This window comes from Hippopotamus amphibius, chromosome 17 (assembly GCF_030028045.1).
Source record: "Hippopotamus amphibius kiboko isolate mHipAmp2 chromosome 17, mHipAmp2.hap2, whole genome shotgun sequence".
NCBI classification, from domain to species: Eukaryota; Metazoa; Chordata; class Mammalia; order Artiodactyla; family Hippopotamidae; genus Hippopotamus; species Hippopotamus amphibius.
In genome coordinates, this window is record NC_080202.1 from 2661503 (window position 1) to 2687565 (window position 26063).

General features: G+C 43.3%; 1 protein-coding gene across 2 annotated transcripts; it reads right to left on the minus strand.

Moving 5' to 3' along the window:
- Window positions 1-5135: 5135 nt before the first annotated feature.
- Window positions 5136-21404, minus strand: ZNF286A (zinc finger protein 286A). 2 transcript variants are annotated; one of them, XM_057714575.1, is made up of 6 exons: window positions 21304-21404; window positions 20807-21017; window positions 19892-19980; window positions 16266-16380; window positions 15130-15222; window positions 5136-8192 (listed from the first exon to the last, which is right to left on the minus strand). In XM_057714575.1, the coding sequence occupies exons 2-6, from the start codon at window positions 20841-20843 to the stop codon at window positions 6964-6966; spliced, it is 1563 nt and encodes a 520-aa protein (XP_057570558.1). In that variant the 5' UTR covers window positions 20844-21017; window positions 21304-21404; the 3' UTR covers window positions 5136-6963. The 2 variants fall into 2 exon arrangements, with proteins under 2 accessions (XP_057570558.1, XP_057570557.1); XM_057714574.1 differs by having other exon boundaries at window positions 5137-8192; window positions 21193-21310.
- Between the last annotated feature and the right edge of the window lie 4659 nt (window positions 21405-26063).

Below are 26063 nucleotides of genomic sequence, written 5' to 3' on the forward strand. Positions count from 1 at the left end.
TGAGAGCCTCCTGCAGCTAAAGTCCCGGGCCAGGGAAGGGGGAGAGGGAGAGGGAGAGGGAGAGGGAGGGGGGTGAGGGAAGGAGAAAGGTAAAAGGTTTTCGAGCCCACTCTTCTGCCTCTTATTCAACTTCTTGACCGAAAAATCATCATCCCTTCATTGTAATTTCTGGGTCTTTGATCTTCTTTCCTTGGCTTATCCTAATAATAATAACAAATTAAATATTAACATTAGTGTTCTTTTTAAACCAAGTTTTCCTCTGCTTCACATCCAAGGTTTTAATGCCAAAAGGCCATATTCTCCATATTGGGTTAAACAGAATCCTCAAGGTCTCTAAAGCAGCTTCCCTCAGTGATGAGCTGATTTCCTCTCTAATCCTTTCTTATTCTGTGTGCCTCAGATCTTCCGCTGCTATGATTGTGTCTGAGCCCCTCCAGATGGAGAGCTGCAGGGAGATAAAAAGCTCAGTGAAACTGAACACAGCGCAACACTGGGCTCTTGAGATCTCAAAGCCAATGGGTACCTTGGGAGGAAGAATGACCTAACCCAGTGACCCTTGAACTATCGTAGGAAAAATGCAGGTGGTAAATACAACTGCAGGAGGTAAACAAATAGGATACCTGAAATGAAAAACATACTGGATAGGACTAAGAGCAGATCAGACACTGGAAAGAAAAGATTAGTGAATGCCTGGTCTTGATGACCATGGTCATCATGTCATTCCCTCTGTGCGATACTGGGACATAGAAATCTTTTCTGATACCAGGATCACAGAAAGTGACGAAGGAAACACTTGAAATGAGAGTTTGATGGCCTGGGTTCTAAGGAATCTCATGTTTTACGTGGACAACCAGTGGATCAACAACAAGGCCCTATGGATAGCACAAGGGAACTGTATTCAACATCCTGTGATACACCATAATGGAAAAGAATATGAAAAAGTTGTATATGTGTATAACTGAATCACTTTGCTCTACAGCAGAAATTAACAAAACACTGTAAATCAACTATACTTAACCTAAAAAAAAAAGAGGTGACTTCTGAAGTTCTTGTCAATTGTCATAGGTTGGATTCTTCTGTGAAAGCCGTTTCATCAATGGGTGTGGCTAACCAGCTCAACTTTCAGCAAAAAGATTATAGATTTAGCAAACTGTAAGTATACTTGTGCCTTTCTACACTCAAATGACATTAAATCAAACAGTTGTGGATCTTTAAATATATATATATTTATATATTTATAAATATAAGCTCTATAGTTGAAACACTTATGCTTGGAGTCCTTCCGGTAACCATTTTTCATGAAATGGAAATAAGGTTGCAAACTCTTACTATAATTTATATTATTTGTCCTTATTACAAAAACATATTCAAATGCGTTAGTGAAGTATAACGTACACACCAAAAAGCACAGAAATCATAATTCTACTACTCCATGATTTATCACAAAGCAAAGACACCCTTGTAACTACAACACAGGTTAAGAGAATAAAATTGTATAAAACTAGCAACTCAGAGGCACCTCTCCTTGAGCTCCGCAATCGCTACCGATTCTATGCTGCCAAAGCTAATGATCATCTAGTTTTTAACACCACAGGTTAGCGTTGCCTGTGTTATAAATGTGTGTATCTAGTACGAATTATCCTGTGTGTGGTTTCTTTTGCTCAGCATTGTATTTGTGACATTCCGCCCTGTGGTTTCATGGAGAGATTCATTCATTTTCGCTGCTCTGTGTGTTCTTTGTGTGACTATCTCACATTTACCAATTCTGCTGTTGATGGACATTTGGTTTGTTTCCAGTTTGGGGCCATTAGCAATACAGCAGCTCTGAACATTCTTGAGGGTCTCTTTTGGTACACGTGCATAGACATTTTAGGTAAGTATAGACATACAAATAGAATAGCTTGGTCATTGTGATTGTAGATGTTCTAATTTACACATCACTAAAAAGCAATGGTTTGCTAACTCTACAATCTACTTAAGTGATGGAGAAAGTCTGGGAGATCTTTCTCTGATCTCACTGTGGGGGTCAGGGGGATATCACATGCCACCTCCTTTCTCTCACATGTTTATCCCTTCTTAGGACTCCTCCTCCTTTAGGAGGAGTAGATGTGGCCAAACTCTCCGCCACCCCCTAATCAGGTAAACCTCAGAAGATTTCCCTCCCCCACTTCCAATTACATCTCTCACATATGACAGAACGGGACTCAAACTGTGTGGTTACACATCCGTGGCTCTAAAAGGAGATGGAATTGAGGACTTAGAAACTAATAAAGGAGTTAGAATTCATCCCAGTCTGTCCTTTTCTTTTGGGAGGCATGAAAGATTTTTGTTTCACTATTTATGCTTATGTGCATATGAAGTCCTCTGAAAGAAAAATCTCTGGAAATAGAAAGCCAAGTTCTTCAACCCTTTTGAGCTGTCAGAAAAGTTCACATATCTGGAGAGTCTAAGGGGTGAAACCAGAGACTCAGGCACTGCCAGATCAGAGACAGTTTACCTCCATCTCTGCACATATTTTACATGTAGTCAGCTCCATCTAAGGACAGATTATCTGGTTAATGGACAAACACAAGTTCAGAAATAACAAGTTACACAGTAAAAAATGTAAAGAACAACAGTGCAGGAAAAAACATCTAATTTTTTGAAGACATTATTTGGAACTACAAGTAATCCACAGAAGCCACATTTTATACATTACACAGGGGAATATCCTTCCCCCTCGTCAATAAAACCTATGGTGAGAAACAGCCCAGGTGGGACCTCGGAAAGAAGAATTAGGCAAAGAAAGGGAGAAAGCAGGGAAAAAGAACTTCCAACGAGTCCTGTTGTAATAATTTTTAGAAAGTGAGAACTCACCTAATAAAGTGAAAAATTATGAGAGATTTAAAACAGATAATTGAACTAATTGTCAACTGATTTGAATAATAAAGTTTTTTTTTTTTTTTGGCTGTGTTTGGTCTTCGTTGCTATGCAAGGGCTTTCTCTAGTTGTGGCGAGTGGGGGCTACTCTTCGTTGTGGTGATTGTGGTGGCTTCTCTTGTTGCAGAGCACAGGCTCTAGGCACGCGGGCTTCAGTAGTTGCAGCACAGGGGCTCAGTAGTTGTGTCTCATGGGCTTAGTTGTTCCACGCCATGTGGGATCTTCCCGGACCAGGGCTTGAACCTGTGCCCTGCATTGGCAGGTGGATTCTTAACCACTGCATCACCAGGGAAGCCCCTGAATAATATATTCTTATACTATCATTTTTATACTTTTGGGTGATGAAGCCAAATGTAATTCAAAGTTTACCCTAAATGAGTTTTTTAGCATATTTGTCCTAGTTTTAACTATACTCACACGAAGTTCTTCCCTCCCTGGTCTCCCCAATACGCCTACTAAGCGAGGGGTGTACTTAGCCTGAGGACGTCGAGCACCATTTGGTAGGACCGACCTTCCTCAGCTCTGTCACCTTCTCGCAGATACGTGTGTTGTGACCCCTAGGCTCATGTCTGCAGAGGTTGTGAGGCCGAGGTGAACACTTAGAAATGCTATTGGTTTCCTGAATGATGTGGAGATATTTTACAGTTGCTCTTTCTTTGCCTCTTAAGACATGTTTGAGAATTTAAAAGCAATTTACAAAAGTTTCTGACAACAAATATATAAACATCTTTATTGACAGTGGGCCAGTAAGAACAATCAAATTCAGTTTATAGGTAACCAAAAACATTGGAAAAGCAGAACACGAAATCTTCCAAGATTCTTGTGGGAGTACAAACACACAGTCAGAACTGATTGAACTCCAAGCATGAGAGGAATAAATACTGAAATGCCAAGGGCCAGAGCGCTCAGTAGGACTAGCCTAGAGGAAGTCCCTTGACTCTGTTTAAACTGCAATCAGATGACATACTTGAGTCTCTGGAACCATCGTATGGTTACTGGCTGAATGATCATCAGAAGGAAAAATGGCAAATCCACAAGGTCTCAGGGGAGTTGTGCAGGGAGCCACCCCAGGTGGAAGCAAGAGCAGAGAGAAGTGAAGCCCTTCCCTATGATGCACCAGGGAGCGGGTGCTCAGCTCTGGATCAGTAAATAAAGGTGTGCAAGACACACTCATTCTTAGGTCATTTCTGATGGATGCTTAGACACTTGCTATAGACGGAATGTTTGTACCCCCCTCAAATTCATGTGGAAACCTAATCCCCAAAGTGGTGGTATTTGGAGGTGGGGCCTTTGGGAGATGATTAGGTCACGAGGGCTGAACTCTCATGAACAGGATTAGTGCCCTCATGAAAGAGGCCCCAGAGGGCTCCCCTGCCCTTCCACTGTGTGAGGACACAGCGAGACGATGGTCATCTGTGAACCGGGAAGGGGACCTCCCCAGACACTGAATCTGCCAGGGCCTTGACCTTGGACTTGCCGGTCTCTGGAACTGTGAGATGGTTGTTTATAAATAAGCAACTTAGTCAATGAAACTTACAGTAGCTTAAAACAGACTCACCCACTTCAATAAAATATATATAAAAGTTGACCCTGGAACAGCACGGGTCTGAACTGTGCAGATCCACTTTTACACGGATTTTTACCATGACTAGTTGGCCCTCCGTATTCAAGGGTTCTGCATCAGCAGATTCCACCAACAGTGGATCCAAATATCCATCCACGGTTGGTTGAATCTGAGGATGCAAAAGCCGTGGATACGGAAGGCTCCACTACAGGGACTTGAACATCCGTGGATTTTAGTGTATGCAGGGCATCTGGAAACTAATGAGAGAAAGAGAGAGAAGTGGGGCAGGGGTGGGGTGGGGGTGGGTGCTCTCAATACAATTGACTGTGTGCCAGGTTCTTTACGTGTATTGTCTTGTCCTCACAACAGCCTTGAGGGAGGGGTGATCTGTTCCCATTTCACAAATAAGGAAACTAAGGCTCAGAAAGACTAAGCAGCTTTTCAAAGTCACGTAATTGCCAAGTGGAGGTGGCAGAATTCAAAACCACAGATCTTGTGTTAGCCAAATACTGGCCCCCAGGTGATGAATTTCTTCTCACTCAAGCATTTGGCATGTTGAGAAACAGCAAGTATTTCAGGCTTTTCAGGACATATAATCTCTGCCGTAACTACTCAACTCTGCCATTTTAGCACAAAAGCAGCCAAACACAGCATGTCAATGAGGAGTGAGGCCCAGTTCCAATTAAACATTATTTATAGAGACAGGCAGTGGGTCCAGGCGATAGCTTGTCAACTTCCGCTTCAGCCGTTAATCTGAACACCGAGGCGATGAGGGCTGAGCACCTTTTTGTTTATTTTGTCCTATGTCAGCCATTCTCCAACCCTCACCTCTCAGACCTTGACCCCTTTCAATGTATTCTTGTTTTTTTTTAAATTATTTTCAAAGCCTCTTTCTCCCCATTTCTTTCTATCCCATTTCCTATTGTTTTGATTTCCACCATTGCTGGATTTATACTTGACCTTGATCTCTTTTACCGCCACTTCTTTAAACTCTGCTCCTCCACTTTTCCTCAATAATAGAGCTAAAGGCTACAGAGGGAACTGTAAGGAGTAACAGGGATAATGTGGAGGGGGGCAGGGAAGAGCTCGGGCTGGTTGCCGAATATCTAAGGATAGCATTCAGGAAAGGAGAAAGAAAAAACCTGTAACTAATCCTTCCCTATCTTTTCTATAATCTTCTTCACAGCGTATAACAGAGCAACAATAAAAACTGAGATTTGTATGGTATTTGCTAAATGTTTATTCGAACTTTTGCTTTTGTATTTCCAATCCCACTACACGGGTCTGTGATCACCCACGGAACTTACGTCAATAGATCACCGTGGCTTCAAGCCTCTTCCACCTTCCCTGGGACCCTGGGATAAAGCAAAGACCAACCGACATAAAGAAGTAAAACAACAAAAAACGTAGGTAAACATGAGGCCCGAGAAACGGCAACTTCTTCCTGGGGTGGGGGTGGTAGTGGGGGAGGGAGAAGCTACTTGTCCTCCGGGAGTCACTGTCCCTCGACTCTTTTCTGTACGTGACATGAAGGTGTTCCTTGTGCCTCGAAGTTGCTTCAGTTCTTCTTCTTGCCTGAGACCCTAATGTAACAACACACTGAACCCATCAACTTTTCAGACTCTCCACATCCCAGGGGCTTTCTCTCCAAACATACCGTACAGAGAGCAGAATAAGGTGAAGAAATGAAATCTCCCTGTTACTGTGATTACAGAAAATCAAGGATTCGTTCAACGCCAAGGGTAAGAAAAGAGGGACCTGATCAAAAACCAAAGTTAAGATTCTGGCTCTTTCTCTACCTCAGGGTCACTTCCACGGAGGTGTAAAGTGAAGATTTACCCAGCAGAGGGGTAGAAATAATCTGAATCTCATCAGAATCCACATGAGCACAACTCAGACCCTGCTTTTTATGTTCATCAAATGAGACAGCAGCCTTTGGGGGTGGGAGGGAATCCAAAGCACATTTCAACTCTTAACCTTTAAGTTTTCACAGTTAACATAAAAGAAACGACATTCTCCATATATCTGGGTCTCCACCTTGGATTGAAAGGGGAACAGCTCTGCGTCTTCCCGATGATAAGAACACGAGCTTGTTGCCTCCCGTACCAGATATGAATGTGCTTATGAAGTGAGACACTGTAACAAGCTTTGATGTGACAAAGAGGGGAAGCTGGATTTCACAATGACTGTACTGCTACCCGCACCCAAGGACTTTCTGAATTTCCACAAAAGGGTATTGGGGGACAAAGGGGGAGGGTTAGGGATCAACCTTTGAGATTTCTGGCTGGAAGCATTAAGAATGATCAAATCAATGGACATGAGACATTCTGTTCATGGCTCAAAATTACGTGTTATGCAGGCAGAGTTAGACGCACACAGAACTGGTCCTCGGGCAGCATCTTATGGATCTTCAACCTAAATCACTCAGGTGTTTAACGCAGCGGTGACGCCAACTTAACGTTTCTTCAGTCAGTCACTTCTCAGGGCTGCTCTTCCATGTGAATCCTTTGATGTCTGATGAGGGATGAACTGCACTTAAAGCTCTTCCCACATGCGTTACATCTATAGGGTTTCTCCCCAGTATGAGTTCTCTGGTGCTGAATAAGGGCTGATGAGTGAATGAAGGCTTTTCCACATTCGTTACATTTGTACGGTTTCTTCCCAATATGAATTCTTTGATGCTTAGCAAAATTTGAGCTCCGGCTGAAGGTTTTCCCACATTCGCTACACTCATAGGGTTTCTCTCCGGTGTGAATCCTCTGGTGCTGAACGAGGTGTGTGCTCTGACTGAAGGTTTTTCTACATTCGCTGCATTCGTAGGGTTTTTCTCCAGTGTGAACCCTCTGATGTTTGGTAAGGGACGAGCAGTGGCTAAAGGCTTTCCCACATTCCTGACACTTATAGGGTTTCTCTCCAGTGTGAGTTCTTTGATGTTTAATGAGTGCTGAGGAATGGATGAAGGCTTTATCACACTGGTTACACTCATAAGGCTTCACCCCTGTGTGGATCAGCTGGTGCTGCACGAGGTGTGTGCTTCGATTAAAGCCTTTCCCACACTCGTTGCACTCGTATGGTCTCTCTCCAATGTGAATCCTCTGGTGTATTGCAAGGGATGCGCTTTCTGTGAAGGCTTTCTTGCATTCGCTGCACTTGAAGAGAATTCTAGTGTGAGTCCTCTGGTGTTTAGTTAAATTGGCCCTGTGGCTGAAAGATTTCCCACACTCGGTGCAGCTGTAGGGTTTTTCCCCAGTATGGACTCTCTGGTGTCGGATGAGCACTGAATGGTAAGTGAAGAGCTCACCACAGTCATTACATTTATGAGGTTTTTTCTCTTTATAGGTCCTCTGCTTTTTCATTAAGGTTGACTTCTGTTTCAGTCTTTTTTCTAGGGTATGGAAGGCATAGGATCCTTTGGGAACTCTGTCTTGAGTGAGCCCTGACTTCTGGCCCAGGCTTTTCCAGTAAACATCATGCTCAAGAGCTCTCTCTTCTGGGAGTGAATTCATGTGGGTGAACATTTCTCTCAAGCGTCTCTCCTGATTTCCTTGCTGATTCTCTAACCAGTTTTCACATCCGAGAGTTGTTTCCAAGTTGGAGTCATAGACACCATTCCTTGTCAGCCTGTCTATGACTGCAACCTGGCATGATTCTTCTTTGGAAAAATCTTGCACTTTAGTTGAATCTTTGCTTCTGGGTCTAGTCTCCGAGTCTGAAAGAAATTGGAAATGCAAATTTCCTTTGTTTTCTGAGTTCAACAAAAGGCAGTTCTGTAACGGGTAAGAGTCAATGAAGGTGAAAAGCATGGTTTCAACGAATAAGTGGATTTGACTCTTAGAAGATGATTTGCAAAGAGAAGCAAATGGAGGGAGACAAATGCACAGTTGATGCAGAGAAAGTCAGCAGATCCTACCCAGGAGTCAGAGCGGGGGAAGATGACCATAAAAACAGGAGGAGGGACACAGATGAAGCACCGTGTTACTGGATGAGCGGGAAATGAGTACCCAGATCAGGATAGGGGAGGAACACCTTGATTAGAATATTAAGTGCTGTCATAAACATCCAGACAGTTACCACCTTAGTTTAGGGCACAGTGATGACTTCTAAGTTTCCAGTCACCCAATCCTACTCACATCCTAATATGCATTCCATTTCTAGTCTAAAATCTTCCCTAAGGATGCTTTTATAATATGTCCCTGTTGAAAAATCAATGATCTCCCAGATATAATGGCAGATATATTAAATTATATCTGCACAAGGCTAATCGTTACAACACTAGTTGAGGTAGCAAAAGACTGGTAACATCTCAAATATCCTACTATAGAGACCTGACTAAACTATGGTGTATACATACCATGGAGTACGTGCAACTTAAAGAACTACGAGGATGATCTTCATATACTGCTAGGAAGTGATCGTCAGCATACATTAAATAAACTTGAAAAAACACAGCAAGCTGCAAAGGAGTGTGTATGGTTTGCTACTTTTTGTGTAGGGGGAAAACGGGGACATACAGATATATAGACATATTTGGTTATATTTTCCAAAACCAAGGACAGATAAATGAAATAATAATAAAAATGATTACCTACAGAGAGAGTACCAGAATAGAGAGGGCAAGTATGGAAGCCAACCTCTCGGAATAGATCTACTATAAATCTATTAGAATTTTCATATTCAACATGAAACTACTCTATAAAGCTAAAATAGAGTTTGGCTCAGAAGAATAAATAAATAGACCAATGAAACAAAAGAGCAGTTTCAGAAGTCAAGCATATATAGGATTTAAGGACAATACAAAGGTGGTATTTCGGTCAGTGAACTAAAGATAGTTTGTTTTTACAACAAATGGTCCTGTGACTGATTAAACATTCAGAAGACGGTTAAGTTAGGTCTGCCCCTCATTGCACACAGCCAAATGAATTCTGTTCATTCATCTGCCTACTGTGCTATCCATTTATTCAACAATTATCTATTGGATGTGTACCACACGCGGCTCTGGAGAAAAACACACACGGTCCCTATGTATATCAGCGGAGAGGAAATTTAGTCTAACGTCCACAAAAACATATAAAAATGCACCTGTAGTAAGTACTAAGAAATAAAAGGCAAATGATGCTGTGAAAGATGATAAGAAGGGGAATCCAGGGGACTTCCCTGGTAGTCCAGTGGCTAAGACTCTGTGCTCCCAATGCAGGGGCCTGTGTTCAATCCCTTGTCAGGGAACTAGATTTCACATGCGTGGTGCAACTAAGACCCAGTGAAGCCTAAATAAATAAATAAATATTATTAACAAAAAAAAAAAAAAAAAAAAGAAGGGTAATCCAGGGGATGAGGGGAGGCCTCCCTGAGGAGGTAAATGACTGAGCTGAAATCTAAGTGGGTTTGGGGCTCAGGTGTGTGGTGTTCCAGGTAACGTACAGAAGCCCCAAGGTGAGAGGGTACATTTAGGAAGAGCACAGTGGTTGAAGGCATGGACTCTGAAATCAGAGTACATGAGCTTAAATTTAGCTGTGCCACGTGCTAGCCGTGTGACCTGGGGTGAGTCATTTTACCTTTCTACTGCAGTTTCCTGATCTGTAAATGGGGCAATAACAGTACCTACTTCATGAAGAATTAAAAACACCTATCTTAAGGAGCATTAAATGAGAATATTTACAAAACACTTAAAACTCTGACACAGCACAGGTGCTACATAAGTGTTTGCTAAATCAGTAAAACATAAATTGACATAAGGCTGGTATAGGCAGGTGTAGGCTGTGACCACAAAGCATGGTCTGTGGACCCCTGGGAGTCTCTAGGTTCAAAACTATTTTCAAAATAATGCTTAGGTCTTATTTGCCGTTTCCATTGTTTTGACATTTGAATTGATGTTGCAGAAGTGACAGTGGTAAAACTGCCCACAACTTATGCACAAATCAGGACAAGACACCAAAAGTACTAGTAGTAGTTATATTTTTCCCCACTATGTACTCTAAATTTAAAAAAAAGCCAGTTTCACTTAAAAATGTCTGAGGAAACAACAGGAAGCATTGTTAATTTAATAAATTAATTTTATTTATTAAACCTTGACTACATGCCTTTTAAATATTCTGGATGATGAAGTAGGAAATATTCGTAATGCAAGTCTGCTCATATCAAAGTATGATACTTGTCTTGAGGAGAAGAGATATTTTGAGAAAACAACGTATTACAACAAACTGCATTCAGAAGCAGATGTGAGAATAAAGCTGTGTTCTATTAAGCCATATATCAGAGAGAATTGTAAAAATGTAAAACAATGCCATTCTTTTCAACAGCATTTTTTTGTTGAAGTTATTAAGATTGTGTTACTTGTGTTAACACGTATGGGTTTATAATTATTATTTTTAAATTAATTACTCAAACAGTTTAAAATCTTTCTCACTTTTAATTTCTAATATGGTAACTACTGGAAGATACAACTCACATAAACAAAAGCTTGTTAGGGGCCTCAATAATTTTTGGAGATAAATTAGGTCCTATGATGCTAAAACCATTAAGAGTTGCTAAGACAACGTACAAAACCAGAGGGAGAGTAGGTATGAGACAGGGCTAGACTAGGAGACAGGGACAGATTTTACGAGGGTCTGTAGGCCTCAAGGATTTGGGCTGTTATCCTAAGAGCAATGGGAAGCCATCGATGTGCTGAAAGCAAAAGGGTGACACCATCAGACTTGTACTTTGGAAATGTCACTCTTGCTGAGACATAGGGAGTGGAGTTTATGGGGGTACAGGTGGAGTCAGGGAGGTGATCCCAGTGGTCCCAGCAAATGCAAGGGAGGTGGAGGGATGTGAACAGTGAGGAAACATTTAGAACGAAATTATATAAACACAATGATGAACTGGATGGGGGGTGGTTGTGTAAAGGTCGTTCACAGATTTCTGGCGTGTACAACTTGATGAGGCGACGAGTGTCATCAAGACAATTACTGGAAGAGGATCTGGTTGGGGGTGGGGTGGGGGTGGGATGGAGAACTTGGGCGCATGTCAGGCATTCAGTTTAAACATGTCCTGTGGAGGCATCTCTGACATAAGCAAGTGGAGACATGGAACAGTCACACCAATGCTCAGAACAGGAGCCCTGAGGATAGGTCTGGGATGGGAACCCAGATTTGGGATTCGTCCAGACAGAGGCAATAGTTCGGTTGTGGGGATGGAGAAAGCAGAAAAGTGGAGGCTGCAAACAGGTGACCTGTTGGACAGATCTGACCCTCAGATGTGTTCTGTCTGGCCCACACTGTTTACACAAGTTTCTGAGATTAGCTGCCAACGCTTAGAAATAAGATTTCACACAGAAATTCAAATTTTGGGTTTTCTCCTAAAAAAAAAAAAAGAAAAAAAAAAAAAAGGAAGCACACTGAATGACAACCCGTTAGAGCAGAGTTTCACCAACTACCGCCCATTCTAAATAAAGTGTTACTGGTGCACAGCCGTGCCCTCCCATTTACCAAGGGTCCGTGGCTGCTGTCATGCTGCTGTGGCAGACTGAGCAGCTGCAGCAGAGGACACGTGCCCCACGAAGCCTAAATTACTTCCTAACTCCCCTTCACAGGAACGGTTTACCAGCCCCCCAGCGGGAGCAGATGCAGTGGTGGGCACCCCTTTCCCCTGAGGCAGGTGCCCCCACAGGCTCCCAGCCCCCACCCCGCCCACCTCACTTGGCTCAGTCCTCTCCTGGCCCGCGCAGCCACTCACAGTTATGGTTCCAGGTACAGAAGGAGGGAGACTTGAACCAAACCTCGAGAAATTCAAACACTTGACAGTTCAGAAAAGAAAGCCATGAAGATACATACAACCAGAGAAGAAGACGCGGTTCCAAATGGATTAAGAATTTAAAGGAAAAAATTAAAGGACAAATATCTAGAGGAAGACAGAGGCAAATATTTCCATAATCTTGGTGTGAGAAAGGACTTTCTAAGCACAAATCAAAAGACAGAAAAATACAAGATTGGACTACGTTGTTTGTACATTAAACAGCATAGCAAAACGGAAAGGCAAATAGTAAAAAAAGCATCTGTAACATAACAAAGAATAAAGACCTCCTAATGTGAGAGTTCTTATAGATCCCTAGGGAAATGACATTAACTTCCATAAGAAAAGGGTGGTGAACCCGCAAGTAACAAAACAGGCCTCCCAGGGGAAACAGACGTATCTGTAATCACAGGGGAAGACTGAAAAACTGTGTTCGAAAGAATAAGAAGTTTTAAAAAACGGAATATTAAGGGAAGATTTTCTTAATGAGAGACACACATTATAAAGTATAGTAATTAAAACAGTATGTTATCGGAGCACAGACAGACAAGAAAATCAGAGAATCCAGAGACAGACCCAAGCATATGTGGGACCAGGGTTTTCCAGAGTGAGCAGCACAAATCAGTGATGAAACAGAGATTTTTTTCAAATAAATGATGCTAGACTACTGGCTTTAAGCATGAAGAAAGATAAAATTATTTCCCTACTTCACACCATATACAAAGCTAGAACATTTTAGAATAAAGTACAGATTATCTTCCTGACACTGGAATAAGGAAGACAATTCAGAAAAAGCAAAAACTATAAAAAAATTGATAAATGTTGTAACATTAAAATTTTTATATTATGCACGCATAAGACACCATAATATAAAATAAGCCACAGACTAAAAGAACCAATTTTTTTTCTCACTGTCATCTATTAGCATCTAAAATACATAAGGAACACTAACAAATCAAGAAAAAGATGTGAATGGCCCAATTGCTAAAAACGGGCAAAGGAAACCAGCAGGTAACTTACAAGAGGAAACCTGAATAGCTAAAAAAACACAGGAAATACTCAAACTCACTCACAACCAGAGAAATGTACATTAAAAGACACAAAATGTCATTTTCATCATCAGATTGACAAAAATTACTAAATCTAAGAGCATCAGCTATTGGCCAGGACAGTGGTGGGAACTTGGGAGTTCCTAATAAAGCTGATCATGTGATACTTCAGGTCCAATGATTCTTACTCTGGTTATCTACCCTAAATCAGCTCTCGAGATGAACAAAAGAAGTCAATCAAAGGATGATCACTGCAATTCTCTTACTCATGTCAAAGAAGTAAAAATAAGCTTTTCAGTTTATTCACAGGAGTTAAAATGAATAAACACAATTTATATGTGTTAACATAGATTAATATCAAAATACAATGTGAAGTTTAAAAAAATTGAGGTACAAAAATATAACATAATACTACATATAGTTTTTTGTACAAGGGTGCATCAAAAATTATCCGCACTCTGGTGGTAGAATTTATAGAAACTTTAATATAACCAGAGTGCGGATAATTTTTGACTCACTGTTGTGTGTGTGTGTGTGTGTGTGTGTGTGTGTGTGTACACATTAGAATGTCTCATACAGGGACTTCCCTGGTGGCACAGTGGTTGGTACTCTGAGCTCCCAATGCAGGGGCCCCAGGTTCCATCCCTGGTCTGGGAACTAGATCCCACATGCATGCTACAACTAAGAGTTTGCATGCCACAACTAAGACCCAGCACAACCAAATAAATAAAAAATAATAATTAAAAAAAAAAGAGTGACTCATACCAACTGCACCAACTACTTATTTCCAAGCAGAAAGGGAATGTAAGAACTTTACCTAAATCTATAATATTTTTTATTTCTTAAAAAGTGAAAAATACCACACACTTACTTGTAAGAGTGGCTAAAATGAGGACGACAGACAGTCTTAAGTGGTGGAGGGGATGCACTTACTACTCCTGCTCGCTTGGGGAATGCAGCGGTACAACGACTCTGGAAACCTGTTTGCCCATATCCACCAAAAGAGAGAGAACAGCGCCTGCCCTGACCCAACAACCCTGCAGGTATGCATGTGTCGTATAGAAATGCACGCCGTGTTCACCAAAGGACGCGGGGAACAACGCACACAGCGGCACTATTCACACAGCCTGAACCTGGACTACCCCAGTGCCACCTCGGGAGAACGGATAAACGAGCCGGGTAAACAGTGACAAGAGAGACTGGAAGACAGTGAGAATTCACAGAATACAGCCACATGCAACCACATGCATGGACCTCACAGCATGTTCTGGACACAAGAGTACACATGATACGACTCAGTTTAAATAAAGTTCAAGAACAGTCAAAACGAATCTGGTATTAGAAGGCAGGGTAAGGTTACTTTTGGGAGGCAAGAGGTGACTTAAAAGAGGTCCAAGGGGTACATCTGGGGTGCTGATAAGGTTGTTTCTTTTTATTTTTATTAATGTTTTTTGTTTGTGTGTGTGTGGTGTTTTTTTTTTCTTGGTAAGGTTTCTTGATCTGGACGCTAGTTACATGAATATGTTCAATTTGGGAAAATTCATAGAACTGTACAGTTATGATATTTTAATCTATTTTACGTTACAAAAAAAGGAAGAGAAAAGAAAAAAGGCAAATGAAGCAAATGTGAGCATGTGTTTGATTGCGGTGTTATTTTATTTCCTTGACTTTTGTAAGTATTTAAAATGCAATATAATTTAAAATAAGATATTTTAAAAATAAAAGCATGTTGGTACTTCTAACATTCTTTCTTAAGCATTGAAAATGCCACTTCTTTACTGTCCTGCGGGGCTACTGTTCCCGAGGACTCCCATCTATCTGACTCACCTGAAGAGCTGCTTTTGGGGGCTTTTCTCTCAAGCATCAGTGGTTCTTTTCCATTCTCCAAGTTGTGGTTCTCAGGTTTGGAAACTGGAAGCCCTGCTCATTAAAAAAGAAAGGAAAAAAAAAAAAAGGACAGACAGACAGACAAGAAAAGGGACTTAGTTCTTTGTGATGGGCACAAAGCCCTGTCCCAGAGCACGGTCCCAACCCCTGGATCCACAAAGAAGACAGGACATCACAAGAAGTTCTGTAATGAGGTGGGGCGGGGAGTGGGGGACAGCCTCTAAGTGAAGCTTAAAACAGGTGCCGCCAGACCTGGGCCTGGTAAGGAGTCGCACATATTTGAAAAGACAAACATTTAGCCTGTAAAAAATAGAAGAGAGTTTCTCTTCACTTGTTTATTGCGGGAGTTCTGGGAAGACACTGCCGATGGGTCCTCAGCTTAGGGAAGGAGCTGGGTGAAGTGGGACGCCCATGGCAGCACCACGAACCTGTGACTCTGTGTCTTCCAATGTTTTTCCTTTCTTCCTTCATCACTTACTAGAACCTGCTCTCTTAGGGAATTTATTATGTGAGGTTTGGAAAGAGCTAACAGTTCCTTCCACTGCTCATATGAACACATACGTGTACACGCATGTGTGTGCATGTGCACCCCACAGAGGCGGGCACAGAGAGAGCACAGTCTATCTCCCTGGCTCGAGTAACCCGTTTCACTGATGGACATGTGACCCTATTTGCTGAAACTCCCAGGATAGAAGCCCCCTTTTGCTCCTCGCTCTTTAACTGGAACAATAACGTGACCCTATAGCGGCCAATGGCCATCTCTGCCCCATGAGGAGGTCAGGGCAAAGCTGTGCCACATAGCTAAAAAATAAGTACATAAAAAAATCCCTGACAATATATCTGTTTCCCTTTGAAGCTAGTGTGAATTTGGTTTCTGTCACTTGAAGCCAACGACTCCTAATAATACAAAACAAGCCCAGACATCTCACCAAGAACCTAGAGCAGAAACAGATTTTCTCTGGGCCCAAAGGCATGAACACTTTAGGATCACTGGCTTTGTTACGCTACTTCAATGTCAATACGGTAATGACATCCCAGTCAGCAGGGTCCAGAGTCTCAGGAGAGCCCATCCTTACAGAGCGAGACCAGGTTCCGGTAGTTCTCCAGCATCACGTCCCTCTGCGCAGGATCCAGCCTCCCCCACTCCTCTGGGGTAAAGTCCATGGCCACGTCCTTGAACGTTACTGATGCCTAAGACACAAAACATATTTCTGTTCACCATCTGTGTCTCCGCAGCCTGCCTTTTACCGCCCCCCACCGCCTCCAGGTTTCTATTGGCCTCCATACACTCAGCAGGGGAAACAGCTGTGAAAAGTGACATGCATTCTCACGCATCCTGGACATTCCATGAAAAGCCACTGGGTACCAATTATGTGCCAGGCGCTGTCCAAGATTCAACATGAGAACTTCAAGAAATAAGACCATGGTCTCTCCACTGACAGACCATAGTCTTTCTGGGGAATAAAGAGTGAAAATGCGAACCAATGAATCTACAATGTAGTTTGGCAAAGTAAAAAAAGGAAAGTCCGTATAGTTCTCCTTGTGAGTCCTCAATAAGAAACTTGAAAAGATCCATCTACAGAGAACTTGTGACTGGACAAGCCAGGGAGTGAACAGACTGGCACCAACACCCAGGGAGCAGGGAACCAATGCAAGGCAAGAAGCATTAAATTGCAAAATGACAGAAACAAATTAATTAAGGGTACAGATATCACATATCAATGTTCATGTGTACACACCATACAATTAAGTTTATATAACACATAAAAACACAAAACTATATAGAGATAGACACATACCAGTACTGAACACTTCTCTTTAAGAAAAGCCATAGAGAATGGGAATACCATTCCAGGTTGTTGAAATAAATACATACCAAATACTATAACTGGATAGAAAACACCTTCTATTTAAATATGCAAGAGGCATTTGCAAAAGTAACAAAGTAAATGTCAATATATTCCAAAACAGAAATGAAAGAGCAATAACTGATGGTAACAGAAAGAAATATCAAAATTTCAAAATAATAATGAAATAAAAATGCAAAAATCAATGCCATAAGGCTAAAGTTGTACTCAGAGGAAACATTTCAATTTCATTAAAAAAAATTAATGTGGTTAAATGAACAAAGCATACAAGTCAAATTAGAGACAGAATTCAACAACAAACTGGGGAAAACAGAAGGAATTACAGGATAAAAGAAATTAAGGGGAAAAAAAACAAGAAAATAAGATAGCTGGAAAATGTGAATAAGAGCAGTAGCTTATAGTACTATACCAACATTATAGTACTATACCAACATTAACTTGCTGATTTTGGAAAAAGAGAATAATAAAGTGAGGTGAAACATTAAATTTTGGAGAATTTGAAAGGCGAGCATGTAAGAAATCTTTTTACCACTTGGTAAATTCCTGTAAGTCTCAAATTACTTCAAAATAAAGTTTCCCAAAATGGAAATAATCAGAGACTTAAAAAAATATAAGAATCATCCTTGGAAAATAAAATAAAATGTAAAAATCATTAAGCAGCTACTAAGTAGACAAGATATTATGAGAAAAAAAGACTTTGAAACTGCATGTCTATAGCTAAACTGACACTCAGTGGAAATTAACTTCCAAACCGTAAAAGAAAAAAAATCAGAATAACAAAAATGCAAACTACAGCACAAAAGGCAGAAAAAATACAAAAGAAACAAAGTATAGTAAACCGAATGATAAAAATCACGTGGCAAGAAAAATGTGAATACAAGGAATAATAGTAACATTAATAAATTAATTTCGCTTACAAAAAGGTTTTTTAAAACAGCCTCAGCCTCTTTACAGAAAGGAGACCTAAACAAAACCCCCAAAGTTGGGGGTGGTGGAGGGTAGTGGAAGGAAATACAGTGTACCACACGTCTGAATACCGTAGTTCAAGCTCAACAAAAGCAGACAGAAAAACAGACACCAGACTGTTATCCTCATTCCCTAATGAGGAAATGCACTTGGGAAGGTAAGTACGTGTAATATACTTTTATACACATCTGTGCCATTCACCTGGTTACCATGAGCAAGAATGAAAATGCTAACATTTTAAAAAATCTGATAAGTAAAAGATAAACAGCCCAGGCAAATGCTAGTAAGACAACTGCAATGTTAGCATCAAACAAAATCTAATGCAATGCAAAAAGGACAGAAGAAAGTTTTTTTTTTTCAGAAGAGAGTTTTAAGAATTTCCAAAAAGGTTTAATCCATCCTGAAACTGTAACAGCAGTCTTAAATCTAATATCAACGTGTTGAAATGTGTAAAGCATTCACCCTTCTTCTGGTACCTGTACCCTGATTTTCCCCTGGCTGCTACTCCCGGCCACTTTAGCCCATGAAGTTCAGGTAGTCCAGCCCCATCCTGACCCACGGGTGGGAGGAGTGTCTGTGCATGTGTGTGCAGGTATACTCTCTTGTCTGACCATCACACTCAGATTTGGCCAGTGATGGTCCAAGAATGGGCGTAATACCCATCACAGAGTTAACCTCAATACTCCTGGAACGACCAGAAGGGAAGACGTCCCTTTTCTCTGATCTTCAACACGGGAAGATGCAAGCCTAAATTTCTCAGGGGCCAGCCTGCACTAGAAGAAAAGCCTGCTTGAGTGCAAAATGCACAGAGGGAAAAGAAAGAGGCAGTGAAATGGAAAGAACAGGTTCTAATGTCACTGCTTGACCTCAATTTTAGGCAGACCTGGATATTTCACTTACAATAATCAGTAAATACCTCTTTTTGCTTAGGCCAGTTTGAATCAAGTTTTCATCAGCTGCGACTTAGAGCATCTTGACTAATAAAGTCTTCGGTATTCATGTAAGGTGTTCGAGAAACCGGTGGTGGCGGGGGGCGGGGGGGGGCGGGTTCTGAGTATACAAGGGCCCTGAGAAATCGCTTTGACAGACAGCAGTGATGTGCACTGTCCACTCTTCACATTTTGGATTGAAGTAGCAGAGAGAGAGGCTAGCAGAGGAATCTCTGGGTTGCGGTATGACACACACCTGGAGAATCTTTTCTCCTACCTAACTTTGTTTAATAAACTTTCAGACATACAAAAAGTTGGAAGAGTAACACATTCATCACCCATATGCTACAACTACCACTTAAATTCAACAATTCTTCATATTCGCCCTTGGGGCGGGGAGGCTGGAAAGTAAGCTGCAGACTTGGTAACAGTCACCTCTAAAGTACTTCAGCCTTCATCACCTTGGAGGGCTGGATTCGAACTCTTTAAATTAAGCCTTCTACAGGCTTCCTTTTCCAGCATTCCTTTGAACTATCTGAATACTTATTATCTTCATAATTCGCTCCAGCACTTAAGGTGCTTTCTTAAATTCCTACTTAACAGTCATGTGTATGTCGTTTCCCCTGGTGAACTGTACATTTTAAGAGGTATGCACCATATTGTCTTTTAAAATCCTTTTCCAAATACCAAGCAGAGAAATTAGCTAATAGGCTACAGAGGGGCAATGCTCCTTTCATGCCTGCTCAGTGATAATAAACAGCTCCGCAAGACACCATGAAGCAGCAGAAAACATTGTCCACTGAGTCCATCAGCCACTCGAGTCCCCTCATACAACTCAGCTCTAGTGGATGTAGAAACTCGGCATCAGAAAGAAGGCAGTGCGTCTGCACTCTGAGAAATAAGGTGGAATTTCAATAATCAGCAGAGGCTCTCACTCACCTGCGATCTGGCGGTGAGGCGCAAAGCTGCCACTTCTCCTTCTTCTGGGCTCTTTTCTTGGGAAAAGGGAGACTCCTGGGAAGACAGAGCTAAGGGCAAGAAATCCGTCATGATGGGGCTAGATCTGTCTTGTGACCCAGATTTACAAGTTCAAAATTCCCGCCCCCGTACCAGTGGTGTTCCTTCAAACACTGCGCCAGAGGGAGCCTGAACCGACCACATCCTGGAAGACGGCACTCTCTGATCTCGGAACTATAAAATAAGGTTTCCGCGGAGTTTAATCTACATTACATTAATATGGGAAAACCAAGCTCAACGGTTCTGAGAAATCACCCCGCCAGCTTAGTCCTAATGTAGCTTGGTGGATCCCAGATCCAAATAATTATCACTGGTTGGGACCGGGGTACAATCTAGAAATGCAACCAGCACGGGTAGGGCCGGGGTGCGGATTCTGCCATTAAGAGCTCGCAGACCAAACTTCTAGCAGACCTGGAAGCCAGCCACTGACTCCTCTGCCTGGAGTCTCCTCTATAAAATAAAAGTATCTGCTCTACTGAAACCAGAGGCTTTTTGTGCAAAGTGGAATAACAGGAGCGGAAAATACTTTTGCCAACCAGGGAGCCAAACTGTCAGACCCGCTGATGAGGCGAGCGTGGTATAATCACCCGAAGGAAGGAGGTGTGAGAAAAAGTACGAGGCTATGCTCAAGCCCCAGGAGCTAACATTTCGCTCACATCTTGGGGGTGGCTGTGGGGGGTCCGCCGGGCACCAGCTGGAGTGGGAAGCGCGGGGGGGGGGGGGGCGATTCCACAGCAAGCCCTCCACTCTCACCCAAAGAGCCCGGCCATCCCCAGACAAAGGAGCCGGACAGCACGGACTCCCGTTCAGCAGGAAGAGCTCGGCCCGGCCCCTCACCTCTCTTCCCGGGCACTTCGGCCACATCTGTCTCCATGGTCACCGCCTCCTTCCCGCCGCGAAGCTTCTGCCCTGCCCCCCGTGCAGCCCTCTCCGCGCGGAGGAGCGGGAAGCCCCGAGGCCTCGCGGTCCTCCGTCCCGCCTCTCCTCGGGGGGCTCCTCCGGAAGGCTTCGCTGCGTCCCGAACCGGCTCGGCCCTCGCGGCTGGCACCTGGAAAGCCGGGACAGCATCCTTGAGGCGGGGCGCCCGCGCCGGGCCTGCAGCTCGGAGCTGCGCGGGGGCCGCGCGGCCGGGGGAGGCGCCGGGGCCGCCGCCGAGGGGCCGCCGCGCAGACCGAGCCCCCCGCCCGCCCCGCGCCCCCAGGCCCCGGGGACCGGGCTCGCGCCTGCTCTCCACGGCCGTCTCCAGCGCCCGCTCCGCCCGGCTCGGCGCAGACCTGTGCCCGGGGGCGCCGCCGAGGCCGAGCGAGCGGAGCCGCACCTGAGCGACCACTCACCGCCCACCCCGGGCCTCACAAAGGCTGCGAACTTCTCCGGCCCGCGGGGCCGCGCATGCGCAGGAGTAGGGGGGCAAGGCTGGCGGGCCTTGTCCTGCCCTGGAACTACGATTCCCAGAAGCCCCCGGGGAATGGCCAGACGCCGCGCCTCTGCAGGTGCGAGCTCGCGTGGCGAGGTTTGGGGAATCCAAGGAGCCGCAGTCGCCCTCCCTCTCGCGAGAGTAGCGGTCGCTTCGCTCGTATGGGATCCCGCGCACACGCGAGAGCGCGAACCGCGGAGCCGCGCTATTCCTGGTCCCGCGCTTGCTCCGCGCGCGGGCCCGCGGAGGCGGCCCGACCAGGTCCCTGCGATGTGAGGTATGTTAGAGTACATGGCTTTCCCATATTCTTGTGCTCCCCAGATCCATCCTTTGCCCTCTAACCATGTGAAAGATGTACTTTGCAAACAGATGTGCATGCGTCCACAGGCTGCTTGTAATACTGGACATTCACACGTGTGGGATGGGCGAGTTGAAAACATTCAACCAGTTTCAACAAATTTGAGCAACAGGTTTTCTGCAAGCATAAAAATTAAATTTATCAAAGGAGGTGTTCTCTCAAGGAAGCACGTTTCCTCTCTAATTCTGTTATTGGACAGAACTCAAAATGTCTACGCGCCCCTCCTCTTCTCCGTGAATAATATCACTGCTCACAGACCATTTGCAAAAGCCAGAACCGGAGTACCCTCAACGCTCGATGTCTAGTTATCACTATGTCCTATTTATTGCACTTCTTAAACAACTCGCCAATCTGTCCATCCTTCTCTTTTCCCACCAGCATTACCTTAGTTCTCGCCACAGACATTTCACTAGGATTACAGTGCCAGCCTCCTAGCTGATTTCCCCAAGTCAAGTTTGCTTTCCCACCAGTCTCTCTGCCACACCTTCTGGCTGGCGATCGTTCTAAAGCAAGAATAAGATGTTACTTTACTGCTTAAAACCCTTCAATGATTTTCAAAAACTTTGGGGAAGGATGATTTTTAGTTCCTACGAGAAGGCACCCCTTATCCAGTTCGCATTTTCCAATGTGGTTCCCATCATCTGAGCCTCCTGGTATTCACACCTGTGTGTAATCCCCCTCCCTCCCCTTGAGTGTGAGTAGGACTTGTGACTCACTTTTTTTTTTTAAGATTTATTTATTTATTTATTTATTTAAAGTTTTGGCTGCATTGGGTTTTCATTGCTGCACACAGGCTTTCTCTAGTTGTGGTGAGCAGGGGCTGCTCTTCGTTGTCGTGCGTCGGCTTCTCGTTGCCATGGCTTCTCTTGTTTCAGAACACGGGTTCTAGGCACACAGGCTTCGGTAGTTGAAGCACATGGTCTCAGTAGTTGTGGCTCACAGACTCTAGAGCACAAGCTCAGTAGTTGTGGCGATGATCTCTGCACTTGCTTAGTTGCTCAGTGGCATGTGGGATCTTCCCGGACCAGGGCTCGAACCTGTGTCCCCTGCATTGGCAGGTGGATTCTTAACCCCTACCCCACCAGGGAAGCCCCTTGTGACTCACTTTTAACCCATAAAACACAACAAAGGTGACATGATTCTAATGCTTGTTTTGCTAGGAGAATCCTCCTTGCTGGCATTGGTGAAGCAAATGTGATGCTGGGGAAATCCACAAGCCGAGGAGCTGTCAGCCACCAAGGACTGACCCCTGTCCACAACCCCCGGCTAAGCTGTGCCCAAACCTTCAGCCACAGATGCCACGTGATAATAAGCGTGTGCTGTTTTGAGCCACTAAGTATCTAGTAACATTGTTATACAGAAAAAGGCAACCAACAAAGCATCCTAATGTAAATGGCTAGTTCCTTGTCCAAAACCCAACCTGGATGCCTGTGGAAGGAGGGGGGTTGTTGGGTTGAGAAACTATTGAAAAATTGATTGGAAACCCTCTGGGAGACAGCTGGCTACACTTGGTCCTAGTGTGTGTGTGTGTGTGTGTGTGTGTGTGTGTGTGTGTCTAGGTGGGGAGGGAATGATAGCGGCAATGCAAAGCTCCAGATGCCACAAGGGGACCGCAGGGAGGTGCTGTTGGGAGTGGGGGTGCTTTCAGGTGTTTTGTGTGCTCCTTTCTGCTCACTCCCCTGTTGCACCGGGTAAATCTTTGCCTGCTCTTTCACCATCACACAGGGTAACCTCAGAGCTGGGGGGGCAGCGGGAGGAGAGGAGTGGTTAGTAATAGATACAAGCAGATCCACCTCAAAGGGATTTATTCACCTTTCTCCCACCCTGATACACACAACCCCCCCCCCTACACACATACACATGCACAGACCCCCACGCCGTGAGCCAGATGATTACTGCAAAAAAGAGGTGGAAATAGAGAGGTTCCTTGTGGGATAAAATCACCTGGTAGAAAGAGGGTGGTAAATGGTCTTGCCCACATTTTAACACCATAGATTCTCTGCTTTGAAAATAACTCAAATTTCTCTAACCCCCCTTTCCCTCCCCACATACGTACATAGAATTCAGCTACAGCCTGTACCCTTTGTGGTGAGTTGAAGGAGGTATAGGAAACACCTCAGGGTTTTGATTCCCTTCGCTTCCTGCATACCAGCTTATCACCTGGCCTTGGGGAATGTGGGCTCACTGGGAAAAAATAAGGTATCTGAAGCATTCTGTTGCTATAAAAGAAAAATGATAATCTGAACAATCTGTAACAGATAAAGAAGGATTCGTGGGGCATTTAGAATAAAATATATGTATTTTTAAGAAGCTATCCTAAAAGGGTTAGAGGAGGGGGACTTCCCTGCTGGTGCAGTGGTTAAGAATCCGCCTGCCAATGCAGGGGACACGGGTCTGAGCCCTGCTCTGGGAAGATCCCATATGCCGCAGTGCAGCTAAGCCCGTGTACCACAACTACTGAGCCTGCACTTTAGAGCCCGTGAACCACAACTGCTGAGTCCACATGCTGCAACTACTGAAGCCTGTGTGCCTAGAGCCCGTGCTCCACAACAAGAGAAGCCACTGCAATGAGAAGCCAGCGCACCACAACGAAGAGTAGCTCCTGCTTGCTGCAACTAGAGAAAGCCCATGCACAGCAACGAAGACTCAACACAGCCAAAAGTTAAAAGAAAAAAAAAAGAGAGTTAGAGGAGGAAATAAGAAATATTAAGAACTTGTCAGAGTATTCAGTATTTTATTGAATAGCAAAATGTGTAAAACTGAAGAGTGAATTTGAAAGCTGGGCTCTAGGATCAAGGAACTCTGCTTTTCGATATCAGGAAGGGATAGAAACTTGAAAAATGTGAAAGGAATGTTAAGCAATATGGAAACTGACTAGATATTCATATAATGAGAGTCTTAGAAGGAAAGAAAGAACAAACAGAGGAGAACATATTTTAAGAAATAACAACCAAGGATTATGGAGAAATAAAGGTTCAAGAACTTGGATGGAAAGTGCTCATAGAAAGACAAACAGGAAAAATATGAAAAGACATTACATGTTATAATTAAATCTAACAACATAAATGTTGATTCACAGCCTCTGGAGTTTCCTGGGTAAAATTTGAAACTGGCCCCTGTATTTGAAGGGCAAGGAGAGACCAAAGAAAGAGGTAGACCACACCCCTGGTTGGTAGGTGGCAGGATTAATAAGGGAACTTAGATACAAGTCTTGTCTTGGGCCGCCACAAGATGAGATAATCTCTGCACTTGCCCACCAGATCTTAAAAGTTTATGCAGAGGCCTTAACTAGGTTCAATCACATATTCAGTCCAGGTGATCTCAGCGACACCCTGCTCTCTCAAGACTGCACCCCTGAAACAACTCCTCCTGTGGGAACATATGTTCTAAGGACGGGGAGGACATGAGGAGCCTCCAGTTGCCTGGGGTCCACCTCTTGGGTCAACCAGTGGTCACATCCTCTTGATGATTTCCTCCAAAAATAAATAACAAAGAAGAACTTCTAACAACTCCCAGAGACTAAGCACAGATCACTTGCAAGAAAAAAAACCAAAACCAAAAAGCAAAACCACAACAACTTTTGTTCAGTGCTAAATCCCATGTCAAGAACAGTGCCTGGCATTTTGTGGCCCCTTGATGAATGACAATGACTAAATAAATCTGACTTGTCAGTAGCACTGACTGCAACAAGAAAATGTAGTGATATTTTCAAATTGTAAAAGATAAAACTTTGAATCTAGAATTTTATATTTTACTTAACAATCATGTGAATGAGGTAAAATAAAGGTACTCTTATGCATGTAAGACCTTGGAAATATTCTTGGAGAAGTATTTCAGCAAGAAGAGAAAAAATGAGGGAGATGCTTCAAGATATAAAGAAAGTCAGGATAAGAATAATTTAGTAGAGTTTATTATTGTCTTAATAATCAAGGGGCAGAGACAGTGAGTCAGGTGATGCTAACTACATGTACATAACAGTGCAATACTAAAATTTTAATGGTACCAGTGAGGATGAGGGTGGGAAGTAGAAATGAGAAAGTGAGAGTAACTAAATTACTTGTCTTGATTAGAGAGGGGATGTACATATTTGCAAGCTTAATAAATGGATAGGGAGGGAAGAAACGTAGGTGTGGGTTTTATAAGTTAGGTACAAGTACCATGAGAATAAAAGTAGAACATATGACACTCAAACTCGAAGAAAACAATTGATTATTCAGTAGAAAACCAGAGAAGAGGAAAACAAAAACCAAGAAACTGTGGTAAAGGAAAACACAGAATAAGGCCTGTTACATCATTTATCACAATATATGTAAATGGGTCAA

Bases quoted from the DNA above. Each gene is read 5' to 3' on its own strand.
- ZNF286A (XM_057714575.1), bottom strand. From the start codon at position 20,843: ATGGAGACAGATGTGGCCGAAGTGCCCGGGAAGAGAG. The intron at 19,981-20,806 runs GTGAGGGGCCGG...TCTTGCCCTTAG, and splicing joins CGAAGTGCCCGGGAAGAGAG to CTCTGTCTTCCCAGGAGTCT. The intron at 8,193-15,129 runs GTGAGTCAGATA...AATTTCTTTCAG, and splicing joins CCCCAAAAGCAGCTCTTCAG to ACTCGGAGACTAGACCCAGA.